Genomic DNA, 22,128 nt, shown 5'->3' on the forward strand with positions numbered 1-22,128 from the left:
GGTGTGCAGGTCTTGGGGGGAGAGTCCCCTCACGCATCCTCGCACGCAGGTTACCTCTTGCTTGTCATGGTTACACTTCTCGCACATGGCCGGCGAGGAGTAATGATGGAAGACGGAGCCCGATAGGTTATCGATGATCATTAACTCCCCGTCGAAGGAGTCCTTAATAATTAAAGAGACACTGTCCAGCCATAAGTTCTCCTAGGGGACAAGAAAGGGGGGAGGATGGGAGAGATCATTTTAAGAATGCTGAGCTTTTTGCTTCAAAGTTTCATGTGAATGTGGGGCTGGGTTCTCCACACTGACTCGTCTGGAACAGCACCTTGTTCTGCAGGTACCTGCACAGGGTCACTGGGGAAGCATTTGCTCCTTAAGGTGTGTAAAGGTGCCAGAGTTCAATGCAAAAAAAAAAAGAAGGAGGAACTGTCTTCACTCACTGTCAGTGCACCACAGCACTGCTCACGCCTCCTCTCCAGCTCTGCTGGACAGCCTCACTCTTGATCTGACATTTCTCCTGCTCTCTTCTCCTGAGCTCCCCTCTTGAATTTGCTCCTAACACACCTTTAGCTGATCTGCTCCATGCCTCCTCTGCTGGCCCTCAGGTTCCTACACCATGATAACAATGAACAGGACCCACTGCTGTCACAGCCTTGTCCCCACATGATGCTACCACTCAAAAGTCTACTACTTGAAAGCAAACCTCTTACCCTGAGGTGGAAGCATCTATCTGCTACTGCTAACCCTTCAGTCATCTAGGCTGCCTAGCTTCTCCCCACAGCTACTTGCTACAGTCTAGTTGGTAAGCTCAAAGGTATACTCACCTGTGCTGGAGAGTAACATCTCATGCACAGACGTCCTTCAGGATCTGTTTTCCCACCGCCTCCTCCTGTTCCTGCTCCTTTTCCCTGTCCTGAATTTGGGGAGCCTGACTTGCGGGAGCACAGCCCATGTGTAAATTCCAGCTCAATCTCGGCATCCATCTCTGCATCCTCCTGGGCTTCCTTGTTGCTGTCATCAAGATGTTTCATGAGCACAGCTACCACCACATTGATGAGGACAAACTGGGCTGTGAGCACAAAGCTGACAAAGTACAGTGGGGAGATGAACTGCAGGTTGCTGAGGCAGCTCCGGTCATCGTGGCTGCAGTCACGCAAAGTATCCTTGAGGGGAAGTTGGGTTTGAGAGGGAACGATGGAAGGAAGGAAGGACTAAAGTAAGAATACAAACTTGGCTGCTCTTTCTGTCAAAAAACACTGATGCCCAAGGAAAGAACAAGGTGAACTTTTCTATCATCCCACACCCTCTGGGATCATAAGGTCTTCAAAGAAACTGGGATACTATCTGACCATGTGTTTTCTGCTTCAGAGTAAATACGTCCAAAAGTGTACAGAGCAAACTACTTCCAGACCATCACATGTTGCTGCCACTGTAACCCCACACATGTGAACAAGAACAAAAATGAGCCATCTGGTACTGCCTTCTCTCATCCAGACTCAAAACCACCATACGTGTTCAAAGAACCTTCCTCTCTGTATGTCCTTTGAAGGAAGTAAGTTTTTAGTTTGGATTGCCCCGGTAGCTCTACAGATGGGCCCCATGTCACTGGTTCTATATTCAGCTTTGGTAATAGGCCTTATGATAGTGGATGCTCCCTTTTAGCCTGGCCAGCCTTCTTATTCCTTCTAAGAAGAATTTGCACTTTTCTAAGCCAGATGACTGGCTAGAGGACTAGATGAGCCCAGGATCTGAGTTACCATGGTGGGGAGGGAGATCTTGGCCCAAGCAGGACCTTACCTAGCAACCCAGCTTCTGTGCTCTTCCCCTTTTCTAGCCCAAGCACTGCTGAACAGAGCACACATCAGAATTTCTCCTTCCCCACAATAAGGACAACCACATCCCTGAGGTCCAGTTACCTTCATAATTCCATTCCAGTTGTCACCTGTGGACACCTGGAAGAGCGTGAGGAAGGCCATCCCGAAGTTCTCAAAGGTGGCGTGACGGCTCATGCCCTCACAGGGGTTCTCATCATTGCATACTGAAAGGAAGGGGATAGCAGCTATCAGTGGAGGGGACACTGCCAGCCCTGAGTTCAATAGCAGGAACTGGGGAAGGGTGCTTCAGGATTCTCACAGCCTGGAGACCTCAGATAATGGCATCAGCACCCCGCCCAAGAGTTGGGTTTTGCACAGCAATACAAAAAAATCCCTGATGGTCCAGCCCCAGGATCCCAGACAGTGTAACTCAGTTGCTCAGGGGTATCCTCCTGATGTGTCATTGTACTGCCTTTCTTCTTGATCTGTGTTCCATGGCAAGAGATGTAAATAAACTTTCCCTGAGTTATTCTTGTACTCTTGAAGGCAATATCAAGGCAGGCAGTGCAGAAAAAGCAAAAGTTTAAGAATGCAAGAGAAGCCAGACACTGCCTTTGTTTTGTTAGGCCAATAACTATTTAGAGGGAAATTTGTTTTATATCAGTTATGTACAAGGGAGAGTAAAGGCCACCAAGTAATTCAGTGCCTTTATTGAATGAGTACTGATTTTGAGAAACCTTAGCTTCCCAGCAGGCCTGTAGCTAACACTGGAACATGATCTGCTTGAGACTTACCTAGTTTTCCAAAGAGCTCCACTCCTAGAGCAGCGTAGATGAAAAAGAGGAGCATGAAAAGGAGTCCAAGGTTTCCCACCTGAAAGCAAATGGCACAGTCAGCCTACCCCAAAGCCTGTTTCATCTGTATAGGGAAGTGTTTTTAATCTTTCAAAGCCTGAAGAGAACAGCAGCATATTACCAGTGTACAAAATTCAGCCAAACAATTCCTCAGCACTTGGGAAATTACCAGTGATGGCACCAGTTGCAACTGAACTCGAAGGATGCTCTTTTCCCAGTCACCTCCACTCCAGCACAAGCTGGCCAGGGCTGACTAAAGTGTGCAGTATCTGGGCCAGGTGAAGAGAAGCACATTGGTGCAGGGGCACAGAAGGTGAAGCCAGTCTAGCTGAGTGAAGGACAAGCTATGGATTACAGCGTACATACATGACTTGCAGTGCTACACTCTCCACCAAAATTGCCTAAGTCCCTTGAAGTTATGCTCATGTGAAAAGTGCAACAGAAGTGCTCCAAAGAGACAGTGACACAGGTACACCAGCTCCTGCTATGAACCAAGTAGAGCATGGTGGGGCAAGGCACCGGGTATGTGTGAAGGTTACAGCAGGGCTTGTAAAAGGAGAAGGGAGGCGGAAAGGAAGGAGGGTAAAGAGGCACTCTTGAAATGTGTGGAGAAGAGGAGAAGAGAGGAGATTGGAGGAGTCAAGAAGCAGAGCTTCCTTTGCATCTCATGAATAATAGGTCAAAGCCTGATTTCTGGGCCTCCAACAGCTGCTGTTTGTAAACCTTCCCCACAAAGCAAGGATTGCTGATTTGTGGTGCATAAAGGCAGCAGTGCCACCAGCAATATGGGCACCGTCCCCAGGTCCTCACTCTCCCAAATCACTGCTTGCCTCTTATTCTCCTGCCTCTCAGCATGTGGGGTAGCCAGGGGCAGCAGGAGGGGGTTTTGCAGGAGGTAGACTAAATAGTGACAGAAAATGGCAATAATGGTTAGTACACTGTTGGTGGAACAATAGAAGGCAGAGAAAAAATTGAGGACCTAACAGGTATATGGGTAGTTTTGAAAAACTGAACAGTGTCTGGTCATTGTCTGAATGCATGCAGTCATTGTGTCTGTGTTAGGATCATCCACTTCAGGAGTCTAATTCAGTCATTTCAACTGCTGTGCCATCCAAATTTACGAGAAAGATAAATGACTCAGCCTAGGACCAGAGCAGGTCTCAGAGGCTTGATCTGAGGTCCCAGGTGTGCTTTTTGCCATCCTGAGCAAAACCCTTCACTGCCTGATGACTCAGTTTCTCCATCTTCATGACAGGGATATGAACATTTCCTCCTTTCTTCTTTATTCTCTGTATTTTGGGGGTAGAAGTTGGGTCTCATCATTTAAGTGCAATTATACTGCAAAGTCCTCTTACCAATGGCAAGCCAGCTCTTATTATCTGTATGCATTTATCTGGGTTGCAGATTAAACATGCCACAGACATGCAGATGCTGGATCTGGAGACCTGCTCCAGACTCGAGACCTGCTCGAGTTACAGATCCTCGTCTGAGAAAAAACAGCTTTTGTGGCTCCTGGAACAGAAAAGAGCCAGGTGCAAAGGAGCTGCACTGAGCCAGCATGGAGCAGCAAAGCCAGAGCTAATAAACATTACTGCCCCAAAGCTTCCTGCTGTAAGAACACCCTTAATCTCCTGTTCCTTCATTGCCCAGTGTATCTCAGCCCTCAACTATCCTTGATGATGATATTATTATATATCCTGCATATGAATTATGTAATTATTATTTTTAGACAAAACCACAAATTATTATTGTGTAATAAAAAACATGGGAGATGAGAGCTCAGGATCCATAAAAGATTACAGTGGTTTCCCCTTGCTTTTGTGCCATGAGATTTGTCTAATTCAGATTGACATTTATTGTCACCAACATCAGAAGTAAACTCCTTGGGTAACTCCTCATGCTGTTTTCAGATTGATTCTCAGCTCTGCATCACTCCTTGAGACTGGCACATCAGCTGATAAATCAACTGACAAATGCCCGTGGATTTTGATATCATGCAATATAGCTGGTTGCTCAGGGTCCGCCAGGGGAATGGTCTGATGTATGATCAGTAGAGCCACTTGGTACCATTTCTCCTTGCTTAACAATTCTCTCTCAAGGATGCAGAAGGAAGGGGACCAGTTTCCCTGGCTGTTCATCCATCACGGAGGATCCTCACAGTGGGCTTGAAGCCTGTGTAAAGCACCATGTCAGCAGCTCATTCGGGAACAGCTGCCGCTCACAGCTCATGAAATCCTTCTGTCTAGCTGTCTTGCAGTAGACACTTAACTGCCGGCTGCGTGAGCCACAACAGAGTGTGTCACTGCTTCTCATACATGAGAGGCTCAGAAACACAAAGGGATCCAGGAGGATAAAGGAAGAAAGTAGAAAGGCAGAAGCATGGGCTAAGAAAAGGAGTGCCAGGAGTGCGAATGAAAGAGAGGGAAGGAAAGGGAGCATGTGCGGGAAAAGGAGAGAGGGGCAGAAACACAAAGACATCTTTTCCTCCTGAAATGGCTGCCAGTCACTCTTCCCTTTTTCTGGAGAGCAGAAAGAGAGGCTGGGGACTAGCCACAAGCAGTTAGACACTAGCTACATGTGATGGGAAAAACAAAATCTGCTCTTAACCAGGAATCAAGCCTTTTATCATTCACCCACTGGAGAACGGAGATGAGAGGTGAGCTGTACCCCTGTGTTTGACATGATAACCTGGACAACACCTATCTGAGGAGAGATGTATCTCTATGAACAACATGAAAACTTGGACAAACAACCTTCAGGCAGTTGCCTGCACAACACAGCAGACACTACTTCTGAGTCTCCACAAGAATCAAGACTTTTGAAGAAGGGTGCAGAAAACAAGAGTCTTTAGGAGAGCTGGTCTGTTTTACCTGTGGCAGGGCTTGAACAACTGTATCCAGCAGTGCTCGCATTCCTGTGGCCATCTTCAGTAGCTTCAGGACTGCCACAACAAGCGCAAGACGAGTGTCACTCAAACTGAGCTCAGGAGATCCATCCTTTGTTTGACTTACTAATAGCACACTGTCTTTCCTTGCCCTAGAACAAGTTGATTGTACCCCTTAGCCCCTTTCTCCCTTCTTTTGACTCTACAACCCTAGTGGTTCTTTCTCCTCCAGCCCACCTCTTTCTTACTATTTGCTGTTTCTTCCCCCTGTGCCTACTGGCTTCTTTTGCTTTACCCACAGTCCGGTCAAGAGCCCTCTTTCTCCCAGAAATATGTATCACACAGTTCTTCCTCTGCTCTGATTTCAGCACTTTCTCTTTACCAGCTATCAACTGTTAAGGCAGCTTAGCACACCTTTACCACCACTAGGAGGATTCTGTCCCCTCCCTGAGCGAACTTCAACCTGCTTGGTGACCCCTTCTCCAAACACCACTTCCATACTTGCCCCGTAAAAGAATAACAGGGAAAGTTCAGCTCTCACATGATCTGCTCACCCTTGCGGTCATTCAAGTCCTGTTAAAACCACTGCCTCTAAATGCCTGGCTAAGTGAAATCAGAAAGCCTCAGCCTCTAGGCAGTCCTTTGTCACATCCCTTGCCTGCCTCCCTCCCAGGGCTAGAGACAGGGCAAGCCCTGACTCTACAGCCACTTCTCAACGAGTCATGGCACCAAGTCCCACTCCACAGCCACCTACACCCCTGCCTCTGGCCAGTGTCTTTCTTACCCCGTGCGATACGCAGCACCCTCATGATCCGGATGATAGTGGGGTTAATTGGGAGAGCAGCATTGATTTCAATCTCTTCCAATGTGATGCCCATGACAGATAGCAGCACAATGGCCAGATCTAGCTGGTTCCACCTTAAGAAATAAAAAATAAGAGAATAAAGGAAGATGGAGCTTTTCCATTTCTCTGAAAAAGAAAGTGAATTGTCTCCACTTCAACTTAAATATTTCTTTACGCATGAGTTCAATGCCCCACTCTGAGTCAGTCTATACAGGCTTTTGCAGACAAACAGAGATTCACTTTGCACACCCCATGAGCAGCCAGAGGCAAGTCGGCCTGATCTGAAAGCATGGAGCTGTGTTACTATGGTGCTATGCTTTGACTAATGGGCTCAGCTTTTTACAGCCTTACTACCTCGAATCAGCTTCCTTACATACGTTCTGCTTCAGCATGCTCCCAGTTTGCCTCAAGCTCAGGAAAAAATGGCTCTCTCTAACCCCACCTCCTTTGCTTTCTAGCCTAACCAGCAGGTGCCAAACAAAAGGCATTTTTTGGACAACTCTTACTATTGCCTAGGCAATGCAGCTCATGTGGGCTGACGCTAGGTCCATGCTGTGCAGAACTGAGAGGCAGTCAGGGCACTGCTTCTAACTCACACTCCAGACAGGGCTCCATCCTCAAAGCCACCCCAAACCCAGTTGTCCCACAGCTGCAGTTGACATAAGCCTCTGCTCACCTGTCTTTGAAGAATCGCCGCAGACCGAATGCCACCAGCTTGAGGACTGCCTCGAAGACAAAGACAGTGGTGAACAGGTAGTTGCAGTACTTGAGGGCGGTCTCCAGGGACTGCCAACAGAAAGAAAGGGAGAAGAATAAGGCAAAAGCAACATCAAGCACATAACCTCTGGGGGACTCTCCTGAGTGCCAGGAATTCACTAGGAGGTGGGGAAACTGTCCCATGCCTCCCACCTATTTGAATGTGGAGGTTGCCAACTAAGGGCAACTGCCAGCTGTCTCCTCTGCCCCATGTTGTTCGCAGGATCTGTTCTTGCTCCTTTCTCCTGTACTGCTCAGCATAATAGGGAGGAGGAAGCTATTGCCAGGGGAATCCATCAAGTACCATCAGCCTCTTCTGTCATTAGTTCATGCCAACTGGATGACACCATGTTAACAGCACTGACATAGCTATCAACTAGGAGTGAGGCACAAAGGTTACTTCAGTTGTGGATACATGTCATCTCTGATGGGAGGAAACCCCTCTGTGCCTTGGTCTGGGGCAAGTATATGTCCTATCCCTTAGCTGTTGGGCTTCTGGTTCTTTAATGTGCTGCCCCTTCTCCACCACCAAGGACCAGTGTGAGCAGTGGGCAGCATTTGGTGGCACTTTCTACTGGAAGGGTTCAAAGTGCTTTGGGAAGATTCCTTAGCAGAGACTGACAGCAGGCTGGCATGGCTGGACCTGCGTTCCAGGGAAAAGAGCTGAGGAGTAATGAAGAGGAGTGACTTGTTCAGGAACAGAAGCCTGATGTGAGGATGACAACAGATAACGGTTGAGAGTTCCTGCAGAGGAAAACTGGGCACCATCAAGGGCAAGATAAAAGCTGGGCAGTTGGGCAAGATGGGCAAGAAACAGAGGAGCGTGGCAGTAGATTTGAATGAGGACAGGCAGATTCAGTTCTTGATCAAAGCCTGAACTACCTTGGACAGCATCTGCTTGCACACGAGAATTGTCACCTAAACCAAGGGTCTCCTGAAGCAAAAGCTTAAATACCACCGGACAGATATCATGATGAATACTTTGTCTATATATTGAGGAAGAAATCTCCTTTGACATGTACAGAACAAATTCTTTTTCCATCAAAGGCATCTGTATCTTTGCCAGGAACACTGGGAGGTACATGGTCTTCCCCAGCCAAAAACGTACAAAATTTATTCGGCCTTCAAGGCTCTTTACTGGGAATCACACCGTGCAGCTGAAAGAAGCTCTGCTCAGCACTTTGGCCCTGCAGCTTCTCTTATGGAACAAAGGTGGCTTGGTGAAGACATCTCATCCCATGACATGCAACCAGCCATCCTAGTACTCTCAGCTCAGGCCATATGGTAGGGAAACTGGACCAACATTTGGAAATCTGATGCAAAACCTGGAGCTCCCAGGACCCTGCTGCTTCCATCACTCCTCCTGTTAGAATCCAGGGGAACAGAAAAAGCAGACCAGGCAGCTAAATTTGGATGACCCACATATCCAATTGATAGAATATAAAGCAGAGACTTAATTGCACCATACTTTCCAGGGGCCTGACTCTTGCTTAGATGCCTTCTCACTATTAATTTTAATGGATAACAAGTGTCTGAGTAGGGGCTATCTTTATGGATACATATGAAACTCTTCACATAACTTGACCTACTAGATTAAATCCTGCAACTCTTAACAGTATGTTTTAGAAGCACTCAAGTGACCTACCTATGCTGGTGGTTATCAGACAGCAGTTGCAAAACAACATAATAACTAGAGGCAGGGCTTATCTCCATGCTCTCACTCACCACAGGTTGGTTGTAGTGCTCCAAGGACATAGTGACCACGTTGAGGCAGATGATGAAAGTGATGAAGATGTCCAGATAGTGGCTGGTGCAGACCGAATGAATAAGGAGGCGTATGGGGCAGTAGGTAGCATAGTACGGCAAACGCTGCGCCTCTTCAGTGGAAAGAGGGAGATGGGCAGAGTTAGGAAGAAATTGGAAGAAAGAGAGAAACACTGAGGAGGGAGCAGGCATAAGAGTGGTAATAGGTGTTGAAAGGAAAAGGAATAAAGGTGGGATAGAGAAGGAACAGAAAAGGATAGGTAAAAAATAGGGGACACAGGAAGGAGGGGAAAAAAGTGCAAAAAATAATAATAAAAGAGAAAAGTAGAAGTGGGGAAAAAGAAGTCAAAAAAAGACAAGGAAAGGAATGCTAGAAGGAAAATCTGTTAGTCTATGTTTGTGGGAATGGTGCTAAATCAGCATTTCATGTCTTGACAAATTAAGATCACAAATGACAAAAGGGAGCAGATGGTTCCAGGAGAGGCCCCAGGTTCTCACAAGGAGAGGGAAAAACTGAAGCAGAGGAAGGTAAAGCATGCCCACAGGCTGTGAATGGAAGAAAACCATCAGTTTGGGGTAGTAAGGATGATTTCCAGGGGCAAGTATGCTTTTGAAATTTTTGTCTGAAGGTAATACAGAAGAGCATGGAAAACCAGGAAGAGGGCTTGCTTCACCACAGTGGATCTGGGACCCAAGGAGTGACACTACAACACTGATAGAAAGAGACAGGAAAAAAAAACACCTCTTCTTTATGTTTGGGGTTAAACACAAAGGATGGTCTGTCCAGATCTTCCCCCAAACACCATCTGGGTTGTGCAGAAGCCCAGGCAGGACTATCCAAAGCCCAGGAGGTGTACCACTGCGTGTATGTCCTATTTTGACAGTGCATGCCAGCATGTGCACAGGGGTGTTTTTGGTACATGTTATCTCACAAGGGGCAGGGTGTTAAAATGCCAGCAGCTTCCCCAGAGTCCCAGCACTGTCAGGCACCCCTCTTCCCCAAACCGCCCTGGTGAGGTGCGTAGTGACATGGCAGTGGCACGGGGAGGAAGGCTGAGAGCATGGCACAAGCGATGCAATTCTGAGACCAGTCCATTGTGAAAGAAAAAGAAGAGGAGAAGGTTTTTCTTAGAAAACCTTGGCCTACGAACCGACCAAACACTTAGGCTGTGCCTTACTCCTTCGTTTCTTCTCCAGGCGGCGCAGGCGCTTCTCTTCCCGACGGCGTGCTTCCTCAGCCTCCTGGTGCTGCCGGCACTTGTGGAAGTTCTCCACCACCACCCCCACGAACATGTTAAGCACAAAGAAGCTGACAATGAGGAGGAAGGATATGAAGTAGAGGAGCATCCAGGGGTTGTTGTTGGTCACAGGCTGGAGGAAGAGGGAGAACAGAGGCAGTTAATTGGTTGGGTATGTGACTGCATGGAAATGATGGGAATGGGACCTGCCATGGTAATTAGCTGCTGGGGAGGAACTATGGAAATCAGGGGAGTGGGCTGGGAAGAGCTGGGGCTATAGGCAAGGCAGCTTGTGATTGGTTGACTGGATTTTGGCATCAGCTGGCAACTGATGGAATGAGAAGGAGTCCAGGTCCCATCTGTGCAGTCCGTTCTGCATAGTCACCCATAATTCAGGCGTAACCCCAGTTGTAGGTTGAGTACATCAGTATGTGTGTAAAGGGTACAACCTTTACCAGTATGTGGTAAAATGAGTGGCCCAGGTACTGGGAACACATTTGGCTCAAGGACAAACGCTAGAGAAATTTGTCTCGAGATCACATTCATGCACCACCAAAATGGCAATGAGACTGGAACAGAAATGTCATGCAGTCTTGGAGATAAAGGAGGTCCTGACTTTGACTGGGGAAAAAAGCCTACAAAGCCAAGAGTGGTGCATCTTGTGCAGAGGTTCAGAGGTAAATGGAGCATCATCCCTGAGGTTCAAGCCTGTGGTACTGCACCCCATGGCAGGTGCCTACACTGGACACTATCAAGGTCACTGCATTAGCAGTAGAGGAATAGAGATGCAGTGGGCATCAGCCCAGTAGTCCCTGCTTTACAGGGTATTAAAATAACCATCTGTGGACCAGAAGAGAGCCAACATGCCCAGAAAGGCACGTGGCATTCTCGCTCGGTCATTACAAATAGAAAAGTGCTTGCTGTGAGATCCAGACTCAGTAGAAGGTGAGAATTACCACAAATACCCACTTGCACAGCCACAGCTGCACTTCCCAGTATGGACCAGGCATGACCCTGACCCCTTGCAAATCAGTGAGCAAAAGATTCAGAAGGGCCACAGAAGGGACTCCTGCTTTGAGGGAGGTGTCAGAAGCAGGACATTAAAGCATGCTTCTGCCTGAGGAAAGTGAAAAAAGGTCCTTTCACAAGGAAGCCTTCGTACCTGCTGGTCAACAGCCACAGCATCTAGTCCGTTATACATAATATTGACCCAGCCATCCTTGGAAGCCAGAACAAAGAGGGACATCAGAGCCTGCAACATACAAAGAAAAGCAGATGTGGAGCAGGTGCATCTGTCAGGCTGGGAAAAAAAAGTAATCATGGGTTTACACTCTAAAACACACAGTGTTGAAATACTCTTCCTGCCTGTGTTTCTGCACATCAAAACCTGCTTCTTCCCCCATGGAGGAAAAGGAGGGGGGACAGGAAGCCATGTGCAGCCAGACCCACCAGAGGAGAAAGGTTGTGAAGAACATCTGCTTCACAGCAGGAAGAAAAAGAAAATCAAGCTCTCTGCTGCCACCACTTTTCCGCGCAACCTGTGAGCATCATCCTGATACCAATCCACTAGTGACACAGCTTCTGTATGGACACCCATGCTTAATAACCACCGCTCAGGGGTCAAGCTTCCCAGGCACTGCATCTGTGCCCCAAGGAGGAGTACATACAGAATGAAATGAACTCTATGCTGAGATCCCATCAGAGATGGGGGCTGTGGGCACACTCACCTGTCCCAGGTTGTCAAAGTTATATTTGTGGTGAACCCACTTGTAGTTAGCAGCCACGCAGTCAGATCGGTTGGTGATGTTCCTGATGTCGACTCCCAAGCAGTGGTAGAACTTCCCTTTGAAGAGCTGCAGCAGAGGAGAGACCATTCAGACCCTTTCCCCACAGGGTTCTCCATGCTACCTGGGATGTGCAGAAACTCCCAAGATGTTGGGTTGGCTGCAGGGCTGCAAGCCACATGGAGCATGACAGGTAGAGGGGACCACCAGCGCAACACAAAGCAAAGCTCAAACATTGCTAAGGAGCCAGGGCCAACCTCATAAACCCACACCTGGCTTTTCAGCCTCCTCCACTGCCTCAGGCTAGCAGTGATTGTAAACCCTTACCATCTGGCAGCCTTTAGTGCAGCCTTTTGGGGTGCAATTAGAGCCACAAATCTATTCAGTCCCCAAGAATAATCTTCCTTCTCTGCTTCCCATTTACTGAGAGATCTGATGGGAAAAGATCTCATCTGAGGGTAAAGAACCAGAAAAAAACATCCCCTGCTTCTCAGATACCTTTTTTTCACAAAGCTGCACTGCACTGCTATGGCTCTTCTGCCCAGGGCTCCTTTCCCCATATGGAAGGTACTGGATTGTGCATTTGTACAGATGCATCAGAGCAGACTAAGTATAGCTCATTCCCTGAGATGGAAATAACACCCACACCCTTGCTCCTCTGCAATGCAACAGCCGAAAATAAAGAGGATTAAACAAAAAAAAAAAAAGAATTCAATAAAAAGTTGTGGGTGGATTTAGGGCTCAGAGCGAGGGAGAGAAACGGAGCTGACTGATGGCAGTGTTTAATGCTTGATCTTGTGGTATGACATGGATGTGCCCAGTGAGCCCTGTGCTCTGCCAGTCCTGGACTCTTCCTGACCCAAACCTGATCCAACTCCTGTCTTGCACACCCAGCAAAGCCCGCACTCATAGAGTGCCTGGATGTCTTTGCCAAAGGCTGCGGGGACATTATGGTGGGATACAGCTCATGGAGGAGGACAGATGCAGAACATGTCCTGGTTTGCCTGTATTCCTGCTCTGCTTGGCTCCCTGTGCCTGTTGTAGCATGTGGGGGTACGGGCACCCACGGTAGGGGCACAGGGGCAGTTTAATGAGCAGTAACAACCTACCTGCACTCCCAGGATACCAAAGATGATGAAGAAAGCACAGCAAATGAGGACAATGTTTCCTATGGGCTTGAGGGAAGAAATGAGCGTTTCCACCACCAGCTTCAGGCCAGGGGCTCGGCTGATGACTCTGGAAGGGAAAGACAGGACGGGATGACAGAGGGACAGGGGCAGGGATGTTTGGCCTAAGCTAAACATTTTGAGCAGCAGCAGTGGACCCCTTTCTCCCTGTCCAGTGACCCATCAGAGGATCACTCTCTTGTGACCAAAAAGCCTCTTCTGTGCCATGGGTTGATTGTCTGATTAGGTACCTCCAAGGCTAGAGCCATAAGGGGAACCTCCCTGAGGTTTATGGCTTGACAAAGACCACCCTTTGCTGGGCACAGCTGGAGCTGACACTGAGACCCTTCTGGGGGAGGCCTGGCGGGAAGAAGGGGGCTGAGCGGGGCTTGGTGGGGCTCTGACCGGAGGGGACGCAAAGTGCGCAGCAGCCGGAGGACTCGCAGCACCCCCAGGATTTTGGCACCGCCAGCAGAGGCTACTGAGACCACAATGTCAATGAGAGACACGAAGACCAAGAAGCCATCCAAGATGTTCCAGCTGCTGCGGAGATAAGCCTGATCCCCAAAATACAGGCCTAGAGAGACTACCTGCAAGAGAAGGGAGAGAAGAGGGTGTTAAATGGCTCTTCTCCATGTTGTCCTGGTAGAGAGCCACTGTGGAGAGAGGGGGAGGATGGAGAACAGTTATTAACTCCACACGACACCAAAGTGTCATCTCATCTTTCACCTGGAAGGCTATGAAAGAAAATGTCTTTAGGGAAAGTGGTGGCACATAACTCCAGAAAGAACAGGGCCATGGTGTCTTCTCACCTTTCCTTTGCCTCTCTGAGGAATAGGACACTGTAGGGAACGTGCAGAAAATCTTTTCCTGTCATACCACAGACCTGGGACAAGTCTCCCAGATCAGAGATCACCTGGGAGGTAAAATCCAGCACCAAATCCCATACTTTGATTCTTAAGGGGGTAGTTTGATTCTCAGGAGTTCTCAACACCAGCAAGTGCTACAGAAATCTCTGGTTTTGGGGAAAGCTGAATACCCTGCAAATCGTGGCCATAATTCAGATATGAATTTTAGGGGTTTAATTTCAGGTGTCCAGTTTTAGGACTCTTTCCCAAACACAAAAGGGGAATAACAAGTTTTCTCCATTGTTGAAACGTATTTAGGCACCTACTGAATAATTATCTCACAGTATCACAGTATGCTAGAGATTGGAAGGGACCTCAAAAGATCATCTAGTCCAATCCCCCTGCCAGAGCAGGAACACCTAGATAAGGTTACACAGGAATGTGTCCAGGCGGGTTTTGAATGTCTCCAGAGAAGGAGACTCCACAACCCCCCTGGGCAGCCTGTTCGAGTGTTCCGTCACCCTCACTGAGAAGAAGTTTCTTCTCAAGTTTAAGTGGAACCTCTTGTGTTCCAGTTTGTACCCATTACCCCTTGTCCTACCATTGTTTGCCACTGAGAAGAGCCTGGCTCCATCCTCGTGACACTCCCCCTTTATATATTTATATACACTCATAAGGTCCCCCCTCAGTCTCCTCTTCTCCAAACTATAGAGACCCAGCTCCCTCAGCCTTTCCTCATAAGGGAGATGCTCCACTCCCTTAATCATCTTTGTCGCCCTGCGCTGGACTCTCTCCAGCAGGTCCCTGTCTTTCTTGAACCGAGGGGCCCAGAACTGGACACAATATTCCAGATGCAGTCTCACCAGGGCAGAGTAGAGGGGAAGGAGGACCTCTCTCGACCTACTGACCACCCCCCTTCTAATACACCCCAGGATGCCATTGGCCTTCCTGGCCACAAGGGCACAGTGTTGGCTCATGGCCATCCTGCCGTCCACTAGGACCCCCAGGTCCCTCTCCCCTACACTACTCTCTAACAGGTCATTCCCCAACCTATACTGGAACCTGGGGTTGTTCCTGCCCAGATGCAGGACTCTACACTTTCCCTTGTTCTATTTCATCAAGTTTCTCCCTGCCCAACTCTCCAGCCTGTCCAGGTCTCGCTGGATGGCAGCACAGCCTTCTGGCGTGTCAGCCACTCCTCCCAGCTTAGTGTCATCAGCAAACTTGCTGACAGTACACTCAATTCCCTCATCTAAATCATTGATGAATATATTAAATAATACTGGTCCCAGTACTGACCCTTGAGGCACTCCACTAGATACAGGCCTCCAACTAGACTCCGCCCCATAGACTACAACTCTCTGGCTTTGATCCCTTCAGCCAGTTCGCAGTCTCAAGTAAGAGCGTGTTATTAATATCGTTGTTATTTCCCCCATTCTTACAGGAATAGACATTCGACAACATTACAAAATCCATACCTGAAGACCAGCTATTCCTCCCATATACTAAGATCCCTTTGGATTTAAAGCCTAGGATAAACATCCCTTCCACACCTGACAAGAAAGAACTCAACTCCAAGTAGTATCTGCCTTTAGCAAGGCAGAGGGAAGGACTGGCACACTTGAAAAGATGGGGACGTTTTAAAAGTGTGCTGACCAAAGGCAAACCATGTTGTTCCTGACACTAGGAAAAGGCTCTGAGCTGTCCATCTCCAGTAACTTACCTTCAGTGTCATCTCAGCTACAAAAATTGCTGTGAAAATGTAGTTGGACACAGTGAGAAAGATTCTCTCCTAGAAAAAAAAAAAATAGAGAAAGGCCTTAAATATGTCTTGAGTTCTTGTTACTTTGCCAGGTCCCTCTGATGAACTCGATATATTTTGCTTTCCTGGGGAGGGTCTGAAACTTGGGGAAATAAGAGATGTGCCCTTGGCAAAGGTCAGTGATGGGCAACTTTGAGCTCATACACCTTGGATCAGCCCTGTGCCACAGCTGGGACAGGATCCTGTGCAGCTCTGCAAGAGCACAGTGGATGGGATTTGCAATGCATCCTGAACATCTGTTTTCAAGGCACTGTCTGCTAGCACTGCTCAGTCCTGACCTGCTGCAGTGTCCTGGAACTCCTTCCTGAAGAGCTGCTGAGCACTGAACACTGGATTGTGTGTAAGTGCAGTAGAGTCTGGGGGTCAGCTAAGGCAGACGTGCAGGAAAAGCCACTTCGCTTGCCTGCTTGAGCTATCTCCATCTTGAGCCATAGCTCAAAAGCGGCATACATGAATGATGGCGTGCCGTTCCCGCAGAATGGAAGTTACTTGTGTCTTTTAGTTCCTAGTCCCTGTCCCTTTTGCCAGTCATCTCTTAGCTGCAGGTGCCTGGAGGACTCACTGTCCAAGAGGGAGGGAACTAGGATTACTGTATTATAAAGTGGGTTGCCTTATTATAAAACCCTGCAGGGGAAGCACACACTATATGATGATTAATACTTGGGCATTTGAATAGATGAATGGGAGCTGGTTTTTATTGCTGAAGTTCTTCCAGAGGTCATAACAATGCCTGGAACACTTACAAACCTCTGTCAAATGTTGTGCTAAAAAGCTGGTTAGAGGTAATTGTGTTGCTCACCGTACTTCTGTGTTCAATCTGTGGTCTCTCCAGGGCAATGGTGATGCAGTTCAGGAAGATGAAGGCCAGCACAACATAGTCAAAGAGCTTGTGAGCAATGACGGTTTGGCAGAGGAGGCGAAACCTGCAAGAGAGTTCTAGTAGGCACAGTAGGCACCTGTGCCTTGGGCAGAGCAAAGTTAGGAGCTGTGAGGACAGAGAATTGAGAGGTCTGGCTAAAACTGGACTCTGACATAGCAACTTTCCTACCACTGATATTCATGTCTCTTGCCATGGCAATATCCCAAGGTGGCCCACAGTCACATAGGGAGCCTGAAGCAGAGCAAGGGCAGAGCAAGGAGCTGAGCCTTCATCTATTGCCTCAGTCGTTTCCTAACAACTATGGCTCTGTGCTCCTCTCTTGTCCTGTAGAGAAGAGGCTGTTCCATTTTTTTCTGCCAGACAGGTGAAGAAACCATGAGGCAAAGAGCCCACATGATGAAAGCTGAGGAGAGGCAGGTAGGTTGGAAGTCATGAGGGCCTTACTTCTGTCCACTCTGAAAGACACCTTTCTTCATAAGCATAGGTGTCACATAGAGCAAGGAGTTCTCCATCATGACCCGCAATGAAACCTTCTTTACATATGGGTGAGAATACTGTTGGCTGGGGTAGATAGACATTTTCTCCTGGTGGGGAAATTAGCAGGAAGAATTTATCCCAAATTTCTTTTTTCAGGCAAGAAGAATCCTAACTTCGCCCTAAAAGGTGTGATACAACCATTGATAAGTTGGTATTGGAACTGAAAATGAAATGGAGAGACTGTTCTGGTACCGGGGAGGAAACAGCAGTATTATGGAGTTGCTAATAATACATTCCTCCTCCTTTTTGGGTTAATGTTAGTATTCCTTGCCTTGCTTTGCTATAAATATTTATTACACAAAAGAAAAATGGGATGCTCCAAAGGGTGGGAAAATCACAATAACTATTTAGGATTCTCATCTTTTCTTTCATCTCCAGAATCAAGGAAGAAAGCTGTTGTTTGGCTGTAGAAGTGGGGATGTAGAAGTCAAAACACAGCCTGCCCAGCTGGCAGGTTTAAAGTTGCAACCTAACATGCAGATCTGGGGAGGCCAGCCTGGCAATAGAATCTGCCCCATTTTTCAACTCTCTAATGGCAAAAACTGCACAAACCTGTTTTGAGGAGAGAAGAGATATATGGACCAGTCTTCCCGTAACTCACACCAGTCTGGCTTATAGACTTCCATCATCTTCCGAATGCGAAAGCACAGGGTCTGGAGAGACACACCAGAAGCAAGTGCTACTGGTTACCTTCCACATGGTAGGGAGACTGAACTTGAAGATGGATTTATGGTTTCCAACAGCACTGTGGTGTAACCCCGAGTTCCTTCCACCCAAGTACTCACATAATCTATCTCTTCATCATCCTCTCCCCGTTCCTTGCGGTTGTTCATCTTTGGGAAGATCTCTTTGGCAATACTGGGCATTTTGCCATTGCAGTCTTGATGCTCACTGGCCCCAGATGCTGCTCCCAGCTTATGGGTCACTCTGTGGCCAGATGGGACGGAGGCCAATTCCAACAGGTCACAGGAGCCTTTGTTGTCCAGAGAGAGGGTCCGGCGGTGATGAAACACCCTTCCTGTCCTATCCGGGTCCCCATCTGCCGCCCTGTGCCTTTCCCCACACAGGAGGGATTCATGCTCAGCAGAGGGAGGTTTGTGCTTCAGGCTGTGTCCCCGGGCCAGGCTGTTCCAGCTAGAGCGACGACTCCCCCAGGCTCCACTGCAGCCCCAGGCACCATAGTGGGAACTGCGAGAGCTGGACTGTAAGACAGTAGGATGGGGGTTCAGAGACTCTGGGCACAAGGAGGGAGCATGCGATCCTATTTCAGATCACAGGCTTCTCCCTGGCCTCCTAAGCCAGGAGGTTGCCATTTTTCAGCCTTTGAGGAAGTTGCATGGTGGGAATTCAGCAGCAATCATTGTAAATCTGACAATAAATCAATAATGAGTTAGCAATGTTGTTGACCATGATTACTTTATAGCACCATCTGTGTGCAAAGCGCTTTTGGGGAAGGTAAATTACAAAGCCAAAGGCCAGGTGCCTGATGTTGTTACACCCACACAAAGCAAGACTAGATCTCTCCAAAAATCTCATTGGCAGCTTTTTACACTGCCCTGGGGTAAAGGATAACACAAGGTACAGGGTGATGGATAATATGACACATAGCCTTTGAGTTCAGTCTTAGTAAAAGGAAGAAATGACAGAAACAGGCTTGTTGGTTACAGTCCAGTCCAACCATATCAGCAACTTACCATGTAGTACGTGGCTGCCAGCTCTCCCTGTTTAGAAATAACAGGGGTATGAACCTTCTGAGCACTGATGCAACCCCCAAAGCTGTGTGTTTTAGTGAAAAACCCAGAAGCTGATGTTACAAGGTGGGTAGGTCTGAGATGCATTGGCTAGACAGCCAGCAGTGATTGGGGAAGCATTAAGGGGCAGCAGGACCTACTATGGGGAGCTTCAGTTCAAGATTTCTCTCTTCACTGTTACAAAAGCTTCCAGAAAACTCATCTGTTATGGGACTTGACAGTTTTGGCATCACCCAGTTATTCCTATGCCTTTAACTCACCCAGGGCATCATTTTGTGTCCTGTGCTCTAGGAAAACAAGGAAAGAGCAAGGAGACAAAACATGTTTCACTCTAAGAAGGCGACTCTGTCTTCTTGCTGTTCCCTCTCTCCTGCCAGAGGAATATAAAAGAGCTGAATCCCACACTCACTGGAATACAGGTCAGCAACCTGGAAATTGACTTTAATAATCTGCAAATTTAGATAAATAATGTGAACCGACCTGGCTTCCTAAAAACAGGCAATGTGCTTGTGTTTGAAGTCTACAGCAGCAATGCAGTCCTCCACAGCAATCTCCAGCTGATGGACAGAAAGACAACAGAGTGCTTGGACTTCAAAAGAAGAGTACAGTACATTTCTAGTCACTCACCAAGGATCGCTGGTCATAGGTCATTCTCCCCAGGGACATCACACTGCTCTTCCGGGAGCCAACAGCAACATGGATCTGGTCAGGCTGCAGGGAATTGCGCGAAGAGTTGGTGACCCCCCCAGCAGTCAATGGTGGGTTGGAAGAGGGCAAGGATGGGTCCAAGTGACCATTAGGTGTCACAGGAATTGCACAGAGCTTGGGATCTGGGTGGAAAGGTGCAGAAAGAAGAAAGAGAAAAGAAGAAGGTGGGTTCCTAACTATCCAGTGACTGTTTTGGTGTCTAAGCTGTTTAGCATGTTAGCAGCACCTAGCAGAATATTATCTGTTTCACATCAATCAACATGGATTCCTTCTGATTTAGGGTATTGTAGCAAAAACTTGGAAGACTTTGAAGTAATCTCCTCAGCCCCCAAAACTGACAGCAGCAATCCTTGGGGCCAGGCAAACAAGCAGAGTGCTGGTCAGGCAGGCTCAGGCTGATGGCCACAGCAAGAAGTCAAACCCTGGCAGCAAGGGGAGGAGAGTGTGCTTCTGCATGCCAAGAACAGATACCTGCATCTTCAGGCCTGAGCAAATACTGTTAGATTGGCCATTTAAAGCAGTTAAGCTGAGACACTAGGGAAGAGACCAAGATGTGAGGAGATCTGCAGCCCTCCATGTATTGGAGTTGTCTTTAAATCCCTGCAATCACACTCTTCAATCCAGTCTATCCTACTACACTGGACCTCTTCAAATGACTCATCATTGACCTTGAAGGTCCAAGATACCTCTGAGGGGTACATTAGGCACTGTGGATGACCATCAGCTTTTATCAAGATGGATGGAGAGGATGGGGTCCTGGATTCTAATGCCTGAAATGACTGGAACAATCATTTCTGTTTTGACGAAAGTCACATATACTCGCCCGCACACAGTGTCACAGCCATGAGCGTAGCAGCAGGCTCCATAACCACTTCCTTATCTGCCCTTCTACGGGTTTGGCTGCCTATATTCAAAGTAAGCTCTGATATGGTGTAGCCATGTAACCCAGGATCGCACTGCTGTGAAAACAGCTAAGTTGCCGTAAAGAGCTGCGACAAGCCAGCACTAGAGCCACTGCTCCTTGTTGTGGGAGCTGCATTTAAGCTCAGACCTGTGTTTGTGGTCCTTGCCTGGGTTATGCTGTGAGTATGCTTGTGCTTGTTCTTGCACCTTGCTGATCCCAATATTATCTTGCTGACTGGACTTTCTGGCTTGGCCTCAGACCTGCCTCACCACTGTGGACCTGCCTAGCAATCACTGAACTGCTGGCTGACCCTTGCTAGTGGCAGCAAACCTGCTCTGCTCACCTTGTGTATGTACTGTGCCTTTGTCAGTGTGATCCCTGCCCTCCTGCCTGGCTGTTCCCCCCACCTCAGCTCCTGGCTCATCATCCATCACAGAGTAAGTTACTCTTGCTGCTCCCTGCCACACAGTCCTGCATGAAGTACAATACCTCTTGCACAAAGACTTGCAAGTCTTCAAGGAAAGACTTTGAGGGGTGGAGACCTTACCTGTCAGTCTGTAGGCAGACTGTTCCGACAGTTAATTATCTTTTCTTAAAAATATGTGTCTTTTTTCAGTCTCAATTTGCCTAGCTTCAGCTTCCAACCTTTACAATCTCATTATGCTTTTCCTTCTCAATTAAAGAGCCATCTACCATCAGAAATGTCTCCTTATGTTTGTCACTTACAGAGTGTGCAATCAAGTCACTTCTCTGGTTTCTCTCAGCTTCATTACCTCTTGCAATAAGACAAGACTTCCAGATTTGTCTGAGTCCTTTTTAATGGTATCCCCTATCAAATGTGGGTCCAAGATCTGGACACAGTATTCCTTAAATGGTGCTCCTGAAGCTAACCAGGGATGGTCCCACTCCTCAACTCCTAGTTTCTGTTGTGTTGGTCATTCAAGAACTGCTTCCTTTAGCTACCACATTCTTCAGGATGCCATCATAGCTCTGCTTTTCTGCAGATAACACCACAAACTAGCACAAAGTTCAAAATGAAAACTGTAAGGTCTTGGAGATTAAAGTACATTTTCTGCACAATCTGCTTTCAGACTTCTCACTAAACAACAACGGGAGATAAGCAAATATGGCTGTTTGAGTTATTGTACCTGAGCCTTCCTGGGCCTCTTGGAACTGATCTAACTCATCCATGTTTGATGAACTCTGATCTTCATCTGAATATGACCGGTTGGCATCACCCTGGAACACATAAATTTAGAAGTTGGGAACTCATAAACAGAAAAGATTGTTTTTTCTTGTTTTTTGTTTCTGGAACAACTGTAAAACCCTCCTTGGCAGCCAGGCATCAGTGTGATCACTGGAAAAAGTCTCACGTGACCTGAGATGGCTGACGTACTGTGTTCTTGCTTTTGGAGGGACAAAGGACTCACCCTGGTAGGATAGGGTCTGTTGCACAGGGTGGAAATTGTGAGCTCTCTTCCAAAGGGCTTGTCTCTTTCCTTGCAAGAATTAATACTGTTGGTCTGGGGTTTTTTTTAATGACACCTACCCTGAACTTAACAAGGGAAATGACAGAA

At 47.7% G+C, this 22,128-nt stretch overlaps 1 protein-coding gene across 9 annotated transcripts in view; it reads right to left on the reverse strand.

The window, feature by feature from the left end:
- The window catches only part of CACNA1I (calcium voltage-gated channel subunit alpha1 I), a 69,866-nt gene that overhangs the window by 8,342 nt on the left and 39,396 nt on the right, over positions 1-22,128 (reverse strand). For 4 of the 9 annotated variants that reach the window (XM_080633169.1, XM_080633171.1, XM_080633164.1 and 1 more), the window contains 19 exons: positions 21,700-21,790; positions 19,567-19,769; positions 17,974-18,390; positions 17,741-17,841; positions 16,571-16,733; positions 15,673-15,741; positions 13,507-13,691; positions 13,045-13,171; positions 11,879-12,004; positions 11,314-11,403; positions 10,065-10,284; positions 8,875-9,026; positions 7,070-7,179; positions 6,334-6,467; positions 5,536-5,606; positions 2,606-2,684; positions 1,914-2,035; positions 822-1,160; positions 55-201 (listed from right to left, as the gene is read on the reverse strand). In XM_080633169.1, coding sequence (XP_080489295.1) covers positions 55-201; positions 822-1,160; positions 1,914-2,035; positions 2,606-2,684; positions 5,536-5,606; positions 6,334-6,467; positions 7,070-7,179; positions 8,875-9,026; positions 10,065-10,284; positions 11,314-11,403; positions 11,879-12,004; positions 13,045-13,171; positions 13,507-13,691; positions 15,673-15,741; positions 16,571-16,733; positions 17,741-17,841; positions 17,974-18,390; positions 19,567-19,769; positions 21,700-21,790 — 2,946 coding nt within the window. The remainder of the gene's footprint in view (positions 1-54; positions 202-821; positions 1,161-1,913; positions 2,036-2,605; positions 2,685-5,535; positions 5,607-6,333; positions 6,468-7,069; positions 7,180-8,874; positions 9,027-10,064; positions 10,285-11,313; positions 11,404-11,878; positions 12,005-13,044; positions 13,172-13,506; positions 13,692-15,672; positions 15,742-16,570; positions 16,734-17,740; positions 17,842-17,973; positions 18,391-19,566; positions 19,770-21,699; positions 21,791-22,128) is intronic. The other 5 variants (XM_080633168.1, XM_080633167.1, XM_080633165.1 and 2 more) reach the window with 5 other exon arrangements.

Source organism: Psittacula echo (genome assembly GCF_963264785.1).
Source record: "Psittacula echo genome assembly, chromosome: 1".
Classification (NCBI taxonomy): Eukaryota; Metazoa; Chordata; class Aves; order Psittaciformes; family Psittacidae; genus Psittacula; species Psittacula echo.